The following is a 15000-nucleotide window of genomic DNA, read 5'->3' on the forward strand; positions in this document are numbered from 1 at the left end:
GGGAAAAAAAATAGGAAATTAATAAGGATCAGAATACTGAAGTCACAAATAATATTCCTAGGAAAAATTAGAGCCGTGTTTCTTTTTAATGCACTATATAGACGAAAGTATTGGGACATACCTTTTGACTGTTGAATTCAGGTGTTTCAATCAGACCCTTTTGCCACAGGTGTATAAAATGAAACACCTCGCCACGCAGTCTGAATTTACAGACATTTGTGAAAAAAAATGGGTTGAGAACACGGAAAGTGGTAGAGGTTAGAACAGCATAGAAAATCATGGAAATAAAGCCATGAGATGAAAGTAGGAAGAGGAGAGAACAAAAAGTGTGCAATGCTTAGCTCATACCATGACAACGCAATACTAGTTTAAAATAAAACGAATCCAGAAGAATCCACTTGACTCACCTCGGTCCACGGGCTGGCGAACTGTGTGCGGGCGTATCGGGTGAGCATATGAATTATAACCACTTGTCCCCATTCCTCCACATCCACCAGCAAGTTACAAAGCTTCCGATAGTTCTTGTGAATCAAGTCAATTCTATCTGGACACACCTCTTCAAAGGCCATCACGACACTTCCGGCTACGAGCTAAGAAGAAAGGAAAAACGACGTAACATGGCGTCAGAAAATGTGACACACGTGAAGGGCTTTGCGTCAGTCTCACGCACAACTCCGGGCACTGCGACGGTTTCAATAATATCTACGTGCAGAGTTTTCTCGCAATTTCTCTGCCAATTGTTTTTACCCACTTTCTCTAGAAGACGGGGTTCCATAAAGGGTGAAGTTCTCCGATAAGTAACAACCCACTTAAACACCTCTCATTGAGCTACAGTTGCTGAAACAAGAGTAGATGGTAGTTTTTTGGCTCAGGCTATGTCTTTATAGACTGTTTGTGCAAGTAAATAAATGGCCCTTGTTAACTAGCACATGGTTAATTGTGCGACAAAAATACACCAGTATATTCAAAACCTGTCACAGGCAGCGTGAAATCGCAAAAAAAAAAAAAAGAAAAAGGGAAGGAAAATGACTAAGCCCTAATTCCAGTTTGGATAGAGCCATATTGGCCCAAGAAGAGATGGAGTCTTTTAGCAAAAAAATTATAGCATTTATGGGGCCCATATAGAAAAAGATGTAGTCACATATGCTTTCAGGACCTCGAAAGGTCTTCTGCAGATGGAATCAAGTCATCCAGGTTCCCTTTTCTATGCTGGCCCAATAAACAGTCTCACCTTTGACTAAAGGCGCTCCCGTAAGACATGCGCAGCTGCTTTAGTCTTGCTATGCGGTCCTTCCACCCAACAAACAGGATGGTGTGGAAGAAGCAAAATGACTTTAAGGCCTTTGAGCTTAAAACAGAGAACGGCTTGGTAAACATCTTTGAAATCTCCTCCTCGTAATTCAGATGCACATCAATGCAATCAGCACGAGACACCGGAAAAGTCAAATGTAATGTAAGTCTGTGTGTATCTGTGCCCTTATTGTACAACACAATATAAAATCCCCCTTGGAAAAAGAATGTTACATTTCATGAAAGCATATAGGATTACTTGTAAGTACCTGCAATTTCCCAAATGGATTTAAAACGTAATTGAATGAAAACACAGTTTATTGAAACCCTTTCTGCAAAATGTTATTTGCGCTGGTATTAATATGTTTAGAGAAATTTTTTTTCTACTATTTGGCCAACATTTGGTTTATTAATATGCACCCAACATAACAATCAAAAGAAAACAGCTTGGAATATATACTGGCTATTATGCTAAGCTTGCTGGAAGCCCTTTGGGGATTTTATGAATTACCAATCAGTATAAGCGTGAAGTTGCATTTATTGACTCCAACATTGTCCATATACCAGTGCTTGCTGCTCCCAGCATGAAGACAACTCATTCCACAAACCAACGAATTGATTATTTGGAAGAACTAAATAAAATACGTTGGACTTCTTAAGATAATTCGCTGTTCCTTTCATATGCACAAAGAAAAGAAAAAAAAAAATAGAGAAGTAAAGTTAGCTGAGCAAACAAAAGCATTTATCGTAATGCCCACCAGTGTCTATATCTGGCACCAACGTATGTCAGAGGTTTGATTAATGACGGAGAGAGAGAGCGCGAGAGAGAGAGAGCGCGAGAGAGCGCGAGCGCGAGAGAGCGCGAGCGCGAGAGAGAGAGAGCGCGAGAGAGAGAGAGCGCGAGAGAGAGAGAGCGCGAGAGAGAGAGAGCGCGAGAGAGAGAGAGCGTTATTGAAGTGGACAGCGAGGTCACCTCAACAACAGGATAAAAATATTTCACAAAATAAACAGGTAGGCGCCTATTGTAAAGAGCTGAAAGTGCCAGAACCGGCGATCCTGGGGATGGGTTTTATGGCAGCTGCTATTCTTCAGATTTGGGGCAGATCAACTGCATTTTGATTATGTACAGTTCTAAAAAAAAGAACGAAGTATTTGCTATACACTCCTGCTCGGGCAACCGGCACATCATGAACAAGGCCGACCGAGGTGTGACTGCCGGGCCACGCGCAACCTTCATAACAATCTGGTTTGATGAAAGGGGCCGGGGAATAGAGGGGATTGTTGGATGTTGTGGCCTGGTGATACTTTGTATGATACTTTGTTCATCATATGCTGTTTTGTACTTAAGGATGTGTCATTGTTGTACCCATTATAAAAAATGGGATAAAAAATGGGATAAAAAATGTCTTCCCAAAAAAAAATAATATATATAAACAGGATTAGTCTATCTTCTTCTAGCTTATCTTCAACAGGAGTTTTACATATTTGATGCCGCAGGGTGGGTGGGCTTGAATATATCCCCACCACCACTACTACTACACGTGTGTCATTAAAAGCACAGCCATGATCAGCTTTGTAATGACATGTTATATCAGTCTCGATGGATGCACCTCCTCCTAGGTCCAAAAACATTCTAAAAGTAAGCCTGTCTCTCAAGTTTGTGTAGAATTGTCCAATCTTCCCCCCTACAACTTCACACAATTTTCACATAATTCAAGTTCTGCTGATGTATTACACGACTCCATCATGATTTATGCCTTTAAATTATTTATATATATATTATTTTTAATACGCCGTATATAGGCGTTAAATTTCAATGTGGGCCAGGGCATTTTACGGTCTCATTGTATTCTTCACCCCAGATCATTTTCTACTGAAAGCGCCACGGGTACTTAACTAAACTTCCCACACATGCTCTGGGAGCTAAGCTTTTCCCCAAATCGACTTGAGCAGCAGATGATAGTTAAGCCTCTCTCTTCAGCTCATTTATTTCAGAGAGCTCAGCAACCAGTGACTAGGAAGGGAATGGTACAGAGCACGCACAGGAAGTCTACCCAAGTACACTTCCTGCTTTCAGCAGAGGCAGTCATGGGAGGGTGCGAGTCTAAAACTCAGATTTGCATGAAGTGAAAGTCTTTGCAAAATTAATAGGAAAACGGAGCTGAAATGGTCCATTTTTATAACCTAAAAACTATACTCTACACTTTTACTCTTTAAAAAATGCATCCCTCACCTAAAGAGTAAGCATGAAAAGCAACTGCCATGCAGCATACTTTAACCCCTTCGTGACAAAGGCTGATTTTACTTTTTGTACCCTTGGTGACAATGGCCGTTTTAACATTTCTGCGCTGCTCGTGTTTAGCTGTAATTTTCTTCTTTCCCGTTTACTGAACCCACACACATTAGATATTGTTTTTTTCAGGACAAGAAGGGCTTTCTTTAGATGACATTGTTTTGATTGTATCATATTATTTACTATTAAAAAAAGTATAAAATATGGTGAAAAATTTTGAAAAAAATGACTGTTTCTAACTTTTAGTTGAAAAATCTTTTACTCATCTATAAAAGGTAATAAAAAAACCTGCTAAATAGATTCTACTATTTGTCCTGAGTTTAGAAATACCCAATGTTTTTATGTTTTTTTGCTTTTTTCTGCACGTTATGGAGCAATAAGTACAGGTACCGTTTTGCTATTTCAAAGCCATTTTTTCCAAATCTGGTAATTCTTCCCCCCATGTGCCATTTCGGGTATCTTTGAAGCCGGCCAATGCAATTTACCCCATCAAGTCATATATTTTTGAAAACTAGACAGCCCAGGGTATTCCAAATGCTGGTATTTTAACCCTTTCCAAGCACTTATTCTACCATCAGCCTTTGTCAAACTTTATGGTAGTAATTTTTTTGCATTTGTTTTTTCACACACATTTTACTTTAGGTATAAATAAACAGGTTCTGGTATATGTCACTATCAAAAAACACCCCAATATGTGTTTAGCAACATCTCCTGAGTACAGCGATACCTCACATGAATGATTTTGCCTGGCTGTTTGGGGGCAAAAGGGCCACATTTGGGGCATGCACATTTTTCAATGTTGCACTTTGGCATTTGGGGATCCACTGCCCATGCCCTATTTGGTACATCTTTGAGCCGGGCCATTTCAGTGTGCCCAATAAAGCTATATATTTTTGAAAACTAGACACCCCAGGGTATTTCAAATGCTAGTATTTTAACTCTTTCCATGCACCATATCTACCACCAGTCTTTGTCAAACTTTGTGATAGTCATTTTTTTCCATTTGTTTTGTCACACACATTTTACTTCAGGTATGAATTAAAAAGTTCTCGTATATGTCACTATCACAAAACACCCCAATATGTGTTCAGCAACATCTCCTGAGCGCAGTGATACCCCACATGAATGATTTTGCCTGGCTGTTCGGGGGCAAAAGAGCCACATTTGGGGCATGCACATTTTTCAATGTTGAACTTTGGCATTTGGGGATCCACTGCCCGTGCCCTATTTGGTACATCTTTGAGCCGGGCCATTTCAGTATGCCCAACAAAACCATATATTTTTGAAAACTAGACACCCCAGGGTATTTTAAATGCTGGTATTTTAACTCTTTGCACGCACACATTTTACCACCAGCATTTTTTTAAAGTTTGCAGTAGTATTTTTGTGTGTGTATTTTTCCCACACACACCTACTTTATGTATGAATTTACAGCTCCTGGTATATGCCGCTGTCACACGACACCCCAATATGTGTTCAGCAACATCTCCTGAGTACAGTGATACCCCACATGCATGGGTTTGTCATTTTTGGGGGGAACTAAAAGGCCACATTTGGTACGTGTGCATTTTTCTAATTGGAAATTAGATGTGTGGCCATCCTTCCCCCCGTGTTAATTGGGACCTTGTTGAACCCGGCCAATTCAATTTACCCCATCAAATCATACATTTTTTAAAAGTAGACACCCCATGGGCATTTAATATGCCAGTATTTTAACTCTTTCCATGCGAGAATTGTTTTAAGCTAATATGCTAATTTTAGGACTTGCTCACAAAAATATATTTTTTATATATATTTTTTTTTTTGCCTTTTTTTTTTTTTTTTAACATTTTTTTTCAATTTGAAGGTTCCCCTGATAGTGACATCAGTGGGAATTTATTTTTACATTTTACTGTTTTTTTACTATTTTTTTTCTAATTATTATTAATTTTATTTTATTTTTAATTTATTTTTTCTAATCACACTGTGATTAGAAAGCTGAGCTCCATTGACTTGCATGGTTGAATGCAGTACCTATATTCAACCTGCAAGTGGAGCCAGAGTTCTCTAGAGGGTCTGGAGACCGTCTAGCGAACTTTTTAGACTTTATTGTTTCTGTATTGAATTTTCCCGGACCGCCGCCATCTTGCAGATGGCGAAGATCACCGGCAGCTGCGGCTGTGACCGCTCTCCGGAGCGGTCACAGCCCATCCAAAGGTAAGTGTTTGGTGTCGCTGGATGCCTCCTGATCGAGGCATTCCAGCGACACCATTTAAGTTTAGGAGGCGATTGTTGATCGCCTCCTAAACGCTTTTAAAACGGGCGTCCGCCGCCATACAAAGTATGGCGGATGTTGACGCCCCGGGGAGGGGCCAGAGATGGCCCCTTTGTGCCGATAATGGCGTTGCTGAATGCCTCGAGGTCGAGGCATTACAGCAACGCCGTTTCGGTGCAGAAAGCGAAAATAGATCGCTTTCTGCACCCGTTTAATGACGTGCCGGTCCTGGCACGTCATTTGTCGTTATCGACATGAATTTCCGTGACGTGCCCGGACCGGCAATTGTCATCAAGGGGTTAAAGACTAGTCGCCTGTAGCAAAATAAACACTGATGTTTCTATTATTCAATTTACCTAAACCTCTACATTAAGGGTGCTGGTTCCACTTAGATAAAGAATTTATTGCTTTATAGCAACCTTAGTAGAAGGAATTCTGGCCAGATCACTATTTTTAATCTTTAGGCATTCTCTCAGTTCAGGTACAGCATTGGTGTAAGGCATATGTGGTGTCAATATTTAAAACCACAAGCCGGCGAGCTTGACATTTGTAGAGGGGAATTTATTTGAAGGGTTTCCTACAGTAGACACTCAAGAATGCATCTTGAATCAGAATACAATTGGCAGAAGTGAGCATGGTTTTGTGAAAGACGGGTCTTGTCAAACTAACCTAATAACATGACTATGAAGAAGTCATCAAAAATACAGATCTAGGAATGGCAGTAGATATGATCTTTTTGGACTTTGCTAAGGCATTTGACACGGTTGCACACAAAAGGTTACTGTACGAATCATCGGGCATAGGCTTAGGGGCAAATGTATGTATTTGGATTGGAAATTGGCAAAAAAAGATAGAATGTAAAGAGTGGTTGAAAATGGCAAATTCTCAAACAGTTCCCGGGTATTAAAAGGTCCTCTTTTTAATTTGTTTATTAATCATCTCCAATGTTGCATTGAGAGCCATGTTTGCTGGTGACACAAAATTAAGTAGCATAATACAGTCCAACCTTGATGTTTCTTCTTTGCAGGATGATTTACACAGAGTGGGGTCTGGCAGGCAACTGGTTGATGAGGTTCAATGCAGACAAATGTAAAGTTATACATTATGGGAACAACAACAATGTAACATATACTTTAAATAGTATCTCCCTGGGAGAGACTACTAAGAGGAAGGATTTAGGAATAATTGTAGACAACAGACTCAGCAACAGTGTGCAATGCCAGTGAGCAGCGGCAAAGGCCAACAGGATATTAGCATGTATAAAATGGGGTATTGATTCTCAGCAGGAGGATAACATCTTGCCTCTTTATTAGTCAATGGTATGACTTCCCCCCCTATGCGGTGCAATTCTGGTCACCGGTCCTTAAAAAGGACACTGTGGAGCTAGAAAAGGTGCAAAGGAGGAGCACAGAATTAATAAGGGGACTGGACGTTATGAAGAGAGACTAAAAAAGTTGCATTTGAATATATGCTGGAAAAACAGCCTGTTACAGGGGATATTATAACATTGCATAGATATATGCAGTATCAATATAAAAGCCTCTCCAGTGACCTGTTCAGTAAGGGCAATAAAGATATGTAATTTACTGCCAAGAGAGGTGGTGCTACCAAATACAATCATTTGCAAAGGTCTGGGTCTTTTTTTTTTTATTTATTTTTTTAGAAAAAGCAGGACATACAGGGCTATAAGTAAATGAATTAATAGTTTAGCGTTCTTGATCCAGAGCGAAATGAGATTGCCTATTGGAGTCAAGACGGATTGTGTTCCCTAAATGACAAAATCAGAAAAATAGCCTATTGAGTTTTTTTGGGCTGTTTTTGGATAGGTAGAAGGGTTGAACTCTATGGACTTGTGTCTTTTTTCAATCTAAGTTACTATGAACAGCCGCTTTAAATAATTCCAAACTAGGTATCCCCTAATAATGTTTCCAGAAGGTTGTAGTTATTGGTGCATGTTACCAGTGGGAGACCTCAGGGATCAGTATTGGGGGCTGTACGTTTTACATTTTTTTTTGCAATATTACGGAAGGTCTTAATGGTAAGGTGTGTCTTTTTTTGCAGATGATACAAATGTCTGTAACAGGGTAGACATTCCAGGTGGAAAAACTCAAATAGTGAATGATTTAAGTTCGTAGAATGGTCGAGACTGTGGCAGGTGCAGTTTAATGTTGATAAATGTAAAGTAATGCACTTGGAGCATGAAAACCCCAAGGCAGAATATAGCATTGGTGACACCGTCCAGTCAGTGGAGTAATTATTTCTGACTTAAGGACAATGCAATAAAGTGTGCTGGGTTATATAGAGAGGGGCATTAGTGGTAGGAACGTTACAGATCTCTGGTCAGACCTCACCTAGAGTTTTGCGTACAGTTCTGGAGACCCCATCTCCAGAAGGACATGGACACATTGGAGAGAGTTCAGAGGAGAGCTACAAGAATGGTAAGAGGCTTGCAGGGCAGAAATTACCAGGAGAGGTTGAAGGATTTTAATATGTATAGCTTGGGGTAGAGGAGAGAGATGGGGGATACAACAGAAACATTAAAACACCTAAAGGTATTTAACAAAATCTAGATGGCCGAATGGTTCTTATATGCCATCAAATTCTATGTTTCTATGCTTACAATGCATGGGCTTCAACCAGCAGACAGACTACCGACTACTGTACAGACATTTAAATATTTATGCAGAATAATCAGGGTGATCATGCACTGCCACCTACTGTACATCCACCCGCTGATACAGTCCTACAAACAGCATTCCCATCACGCCCGGGATAAATTCTAAAGTCTTCTTTACAAACTATTTGATATAATGGCTCTCGCTATATACACAGATTTTCACGGTACGTGCATCAGTACATTTAAAGCCAGCAGACTGCGCATCGGATTACATTTCTTCTGTGAAACGGTAGCCAAACCTATAACTGGCAGCGTTTGGAGAACGTGAGTTGCTAATTTGAAATCCAGTCACCACTAACCAAATCCCGACTGTTTATGATGGGAGTAGGAGTAAAAAAAAAAAAAAAAAAAAAAAATCATAATCGATTCCTTGTAAACATACTATTTTCACCAGGTGTCAAAATTAGACCGCAGGCTAACTGCCATGCACAGCGCAGAGTACCTCGTCAGCCTTCTGCAAGAAAATAATTTTACATTATAATTCGTAACCTGACATTTTGTATCGCGTTTATTCCATTCCTGTCTCAGCAAGTAAAAAAAAAGGCAATTCTGCGCCGACATACATATTTACCTTTTGACGGCTAATTTTTTTTTTCCCGTTCATTTGACTTTAATAAAGTACTCAACCATTTCCTACAGATATAATTTGCACAAACATCTATTCCATTTCCCGATATGATGGAGCTGTTCGTACAGGTAAACTACTCTGCGGACTTGAGCACATTATAAAATTAATTTGGCATCCAAATGTTAAACATAATAGTATTGTGGTTTAGAACATTAGATGTGGGGAAAAAAAATCATAAATGCGAAAAACCGAGCGATTAAAACGTCCAAAAATCTCTAATAACGTTGACGGCGGTATAGAACGCATGGAGACTCTATTCCCTGCTCTGGTAGAAACTAATATTCCAAACGGCTGCGAAATAGATGATCATTTCAGTTTATTAAATGTTCAATATTGCATAAAACTGCTCGGAATTAAAACAAAACGACTCACTGGGAATTTAAAAGCAAAAAATATCGCTCGCTAAAAACCAGGCTGTTAATTCCCATCCCGCGGCATCAAAGGTAGCATTTTGCAAAAAAAAAAAATCGTTCCAACAAAGACAGCAACGAGCTCATCGAATCCAAATCCATTTATGTATTTTTTATATTAAAGCAATAAACGCGGCTCATTTGTCTTCTAGCGGTTGCCATGTTTTTCTGTGCTGTTGCTATGAAGTCCAGCCATTAGCTGCGCTCCAAGGTAAACTACACGAGCCATCAACAAAAGTGACACTCAATCTCTGGAGTTCATATTTCCTCCAGATTATCTATGGTAGTTGACAAGCTGGTAATGAAAAAAATCACACTAAGCAAATGGACGCTCTAATAACAATAAATTCCTATATAAAAATACGAGGGGCCCAAACCGTTTCCTTGCATCTATTTTGTCATGAATTCTAATTAACGCAGGAGAGGAGAAAAAAAACCCCGGAGACTGCTGGGTCATCACAAGAAGTGCATCACGATATGATTGATAGGAGGACGAGCGTTGGCTTGTGCCGCAAAGATTCCTTTCCGTTAAAATTAATGACCCTCCTACCTGCCCTCATCATAGAGCCCAAATGATATCACACTTCTTATTTCAATTTTTGAGACGCGCAGGAGATGAGAAAGACGGGTCATTTGTCTTCTAATAGCAACATAATAGATCTATCACAATAAAACATCTGCACAAACAGTTATTTTTCCATAACAGCGAAGCTCTTACCAACCTGAGATCGATAACTTATGAAAACAACAGTTTACCCGGGTGTCAGGCTCTCCGTCAACTTGCTAAATATTTAACACTTGTCAGGAAAGAGAAATACTGTTTTAATAGAACCATAAAAGCCTATATGCCCCCCCCACACGCACAAAAAATAATAAAATAAAAAAAAACATTAGTCAGCGACTAGATCAGGGCTTCAAACAAGGAATACTGGACCCTCACTTTACAGGACATTTACCATTTATTAGGTTGTTTTTTTTGTTGATAATTTTTTTTAGCCATTCACTCCAGTTGTTGTGGACTAAATCTCCCATAAAGGTTGCCTACCCCTGCTCTAGAGGTATCCTTATCCCTAAGCATGCCATTGGCTGGTACTTAGACTTGTCTACGGAGGAGATCCAGAGGAGCCGTACTCGGACTCCAACTAAATGCAGAAGAGATTGTCAAGAATAGCTTCCTGTGCTGAAATATAGCTTCCAAAAATGTAAGAGGATGGTATTGCAGTTATTGTTGCTTGATTTATATAGGGTCATCCTATTCTGCAATGCTGTACAATTATATACAAGATATAAGTAGGCCATCACATGATAATTTGGACTTGCAGAAAGATAAGGATAAGAGGGCTCTGTTCCCACAAGCCTACAATCCAGACAATTTGCAGCATTCTAAGCAGTCTGCAGGACTGTTCTTGGCATGTACTGTAGCCGTAGGACTATAACTCAGGCGTTCCCTGTTATTAGTGGTAAACAGAAGTAGGGACTGTGTCCATGATATGATGCCTACTTAAGAACACTCAAGAACAGAAACCCCTATTATTTTATGAGCATCTTGTATTAAGCAGTAAGGTGCGGTCACGGTGTTAAGCGTGTAGCCAAAATACAGCTGCAGCTTATCCGGTACTTTTGTTTTTAAGTTCGCGCTTGTAATCACACATGCTAGCGGAGCCTATAAAAAGGACACTCTATTCACTATTAATGGTTTTAAGCCAAATTAAAAGCAGAACTAAAAACGGGCAGCGTCCTGGTTTCGCAATAACACACATTATACGCTTTAGGGGTAAAAGCGAGTCACACGGCTTGCAGCAAAACTCGAATCCTGTCCTGATTCACGAGGTTGCGTTTCCGTGCACGCTATGCGTAATCACTCACTCCACAGCCTTACCATACGAATACGCTACAGAAAAAAGAACGCGTGCGCAATTACATCCCATCGTTCACATATAAAGAACTAAAGAGAAGATTCAACAACCAATGGACAAAAGTGAGGGCAACTTTAAATCTGAGAAGGGACCATGGGAACCGATGTTATGTTCCTAATGCTTCACTGCGCGCTTAGGACCCTCTCTACGTATTTATTAAGAGCATGCGCGTACTTGTTTGAACACCTGTCTTTGCATAATGATATAATCATTAACTCATGTACAAACGGCATACGTAAACCAGTTGTAGCCCTACCTATTTACATTATGGTGTCTATGGAATAGCCATGGGCCTCCAGCACGTCAGCCTGGCTTTTTATTTTTCCACGTAGTTTCAGGTGTGTGTAATGGGGAGGGGGTTTTGGCAGCGGTATCAGTGTTTTGTATACACACAAGGTGTAAGGTGAAAGCAGGACATCCTAAAGTGCCATCAGATAACGTGTGAATATGCTTTGGCACAGGGTAGACACCTTTTGCCGAATCATTTCACTGGGGTTTGTGGCTGTGGCGTGGGTGTTTCTCTGTGTGGTTTCCCTGGTGACAGCCACAATTTGTGTTTCAGTAGAGAGAAAAATATTATGAAGAAATTAAAGAAATGAGGGAGGGGGCAAGAGAAAGGGTAGAGAACAGCCACTATAATTATATATATATATCTATTTATAGTATACCCAGGATGCGGGATTTACCTGGTAAAACCAGGACCGTAATATGTTTATATATAATATTATAATATGTCTATGTAGAATTTTTGGAGAAATTACTACGACATGCAAGCACAAGCAGATTATTTCTTCGTTTTTTGGGATGCTTTGGGGTCTTCAAAATGGTGGCAATCTTACTTTGGCTGCATCACATAAGGACGCTGCATTACTAGGCACGGGCTGAAAACAAGTCCACTTACCGTACTCTTGTCTTTAAGAAGCTTCTCAATTACTTCAATAAGCATGTCTTTTTGGTCTGGATCCAGGCTATAAATAAAAAAGTGCATTATAAGAACAAATACCTGTTAAAACAAAAGTGTCAAAAATGGCTATAATTAATAAGAATCAAATTTTCGTGAATTTGTATTTTGTAAATTGACAAGATTGGGTATTAGAGTAAATGCTCAAGCTCTATAGCAAGTTACTCTACGTGTCCAGCAACATTGGCTCTCGTTCATGGTAAGTTATTCTGTGCCCAGCACGGTTGGCTCTTCTTCATAAGTTACTATATGTGCCCGCATCGCCAGCTCTCCTCCGTTGTAAGTCACTATATGCAATTAAGCCTTCAGATGAAAAACTAAGATGACAGGTATTATTTAGTATTAGTATTTAGCATTACTCTCCATTGTGTCACCTGTCTCCGCACCAAAAGCATCGTGGCTAACTGCAGGGTAATGGCAGCACCTTTAATCATGGTTTAGCCCTTGACTTTACTGGTCTATGTGGTTAGAAATAGAGCAAGAGATAATTCTCTATAAGACCGACTTCATGGACTAGAATATTCTTCAACCCCGCACATACCAGTCCGGCTACCAGACTAATCATCCACCGATAAATTAGCTGAATTTGGGCTATATGTTTTTTTGGGTGTGTAGACGCTTAAGACACATGGCCAATGCATTCTACCCTAGAAGATGATTTTAATATGCATTCTTTGCTGGTGGTGCTGCATGATATATTAAAGTACTTTTTTAGTAGGTTAACATACCTACTTCCCTGCAATGTACGGCCCTTACAGCAGTTTTGGGTACTGGAAGCAGCACAGGCAAGGAACGGCTACCACTTAATGGCCCACCAGGTGGAGATGTGTGAGGGTCTTATTAACTCACAGCCGAGTCAGCACTTAGGCATCCCTCACATGCACCCAAAAGTATAGAAAGGATTCTGTTAAAGATCTTTATGCATTTGGATGTGGGAAAAAAAGTAGAATACAAGGGGACCCATAGCTTTTAAATGCAATGAAGTTCATATGACAACTGGAGGGTACATTTAGGTCTGTAATATGTTTTCATTGTGACTGCAGTCAGCTGGAAAGGAGAATAAATGGTAGAAGCCATTCTTTCCACTGGTGAAATATATCACAACCACCTTACCTGTAGAGCTTCTGGATGGCATGGGCTGCTGTTTTTCTTACATAAGGAGAGAGATCTGCTGCTGCTTCCTTGATAGCCAACATCATTATGGGGACTATAATTGGGACACGAATACTTGATAAAACTCGCAGAGCACTTGCGCGAATCAGCTGGTTAGGATCCTGGATAAGGAAAATGTAATGCACAATGTGTTAAAAGGTATTCACACAACAAAAAGACTACTCTTTGGAACACATCTGAAACATCAACCATATTCCTTCGCGACGGGGCCGAGTTGGCCCTTCATGATGCATGGTTAATTCAGTGATATCACGCAAAAAAAAAAATCATCGATTTAACTTTGTATCATGTAGCGCCAACTGAGCCCTCCTTGAATGAAGCTTCATGAAAAACACGCAGACTTGATGGGCCAGACTGCTTCCCACCCTTTAGGATTAAACCTTTACAATCCTAATTGTATCTCTAAAAAGCTTTTTGCATACTTTGGGTGTATTCAGAAAACCCTGTGGAACACCAAACACTCAAGTCTATCGAGACATCCGACACTTCCTTAATTACAGCCAAACGGACATTTTTGGCCGCTGTAAAATTTGGTCTTTGGTATTGCGTTATGTTCAGGATAACCAAATGTCTCCCCCGTGTAGATTTACATTTCCTTGCTGCATTTATCTTTACCAGAGGCTGTCCACATTATCTGTGGGTAAAGTAAATCATCTTTACATTGTATTTAAGCTTCTGACCCTCTAGCTTTAGATTTCCTTATTATTTCTCCCCCTTAGAAATAGACTTTGCCAAATCCCATTATTTAAATGTTTACATTCATTATTTATATGCTTCTATCACATCTCCCCTCTCTCCCAAATATTGAGATCACTTAAGTCTTCCCAGAAATGTCCATTCTGAAGATTGGGTGTGCAGAAATTTAGGTGAGATCTGACCATTGGCATACCTTAAGTACCCCCCAATACACTTTCTCATTGGATTTCCACATCCCAAGTGCATTATTTGACATTTATAAACATTAAACCACAGCTAATCTAATTTATCACATGCCATTTGGCTTTTAAGGAACGTCTACCCTGTTGCAGACCTTTTGGTAAAAACATGCATCTTACTTTTCAAACCTTTTGCAATATTGCTAAGAAGAAACATTAAAACGCATGGGTCCCAATGTAATAAGACACCCAACTAGTAGCAAGTAATAACTCCCACGGGCACAATGGGACAAAGAGCTTAAAACGCTACATTTATTTTGTATCCGTTCTCGAGCATGTCTTATCGTGTGTTACTCTTATTGACAAAGTGTATATCGTCAATGTAATTTTCACTCTCTAACAGCGCTGCAAAACCTGCTGGTGCTCTGTAAATAAATGTAATGTTATATTTTAAATGCATTCTGGTCCATTTTAAGAAAAACGGTGAGCGGACGTACTTTCAAACCCCGCTGAAAAGTAGCGA

At 39.8% G+C, this 15000-nt stretch overlaps 1 protein-coding gene across 1 annotated transcript in view; it reads right to left on the reverse strand.

Moving 5' to 3' along the window:
* The window catches only part of LOC149285481 (AP-3 complex subunit beta-1-like), a 103996-nt gene that overhangs the window by 69518 nt on the left and 19478 nt on the right, over nucleotides 1-15000 (reverse strand). The window contains exons 4-7 of the mRNA XM_089495260.1: nucleotides 14975-15000; nucleotides 13543-13703; nucleotides 12370-12436; nucleotides 408-590 (exon numbers count right to left, since the gene is read on the reverse strand). The exon at nucleotides 14975-15000 is cut by the window's right edge and continues 70 nt beyond it. Coding sequence (XP_089351386.1) covers nucleotides 408-590; nucleotides 12370-12436; nucleotides 13543-13703; nucleotides 14975-15000 — 437 coding nt within the window. The remainder of the gene's footprint in view (nucleotides 1-407; nucleotides 591-12369; nucleotides 12437-13542; nucleotides 13704-14974) is intronic.

The sequence above is a fragment of the Sceloporus occidentalis genome, unplaced genomic scaffold (genome assembly GCF_023333645.1).
Source record: "Sceloporus occidentalis isolate IW3139 unplaced genomic scaffold, rSceOcc1.0.p SCAF_78, whole genome shotgun sequence".
In the NCBI taxonomy this organism is placed as follows: domain Eukaryota; kingdom Metazoa; phylum Chordata; class Lepidosauria; order Squamata; family Phrynosomatidae; genus Sceloporus; species Sceloporus occidentalis.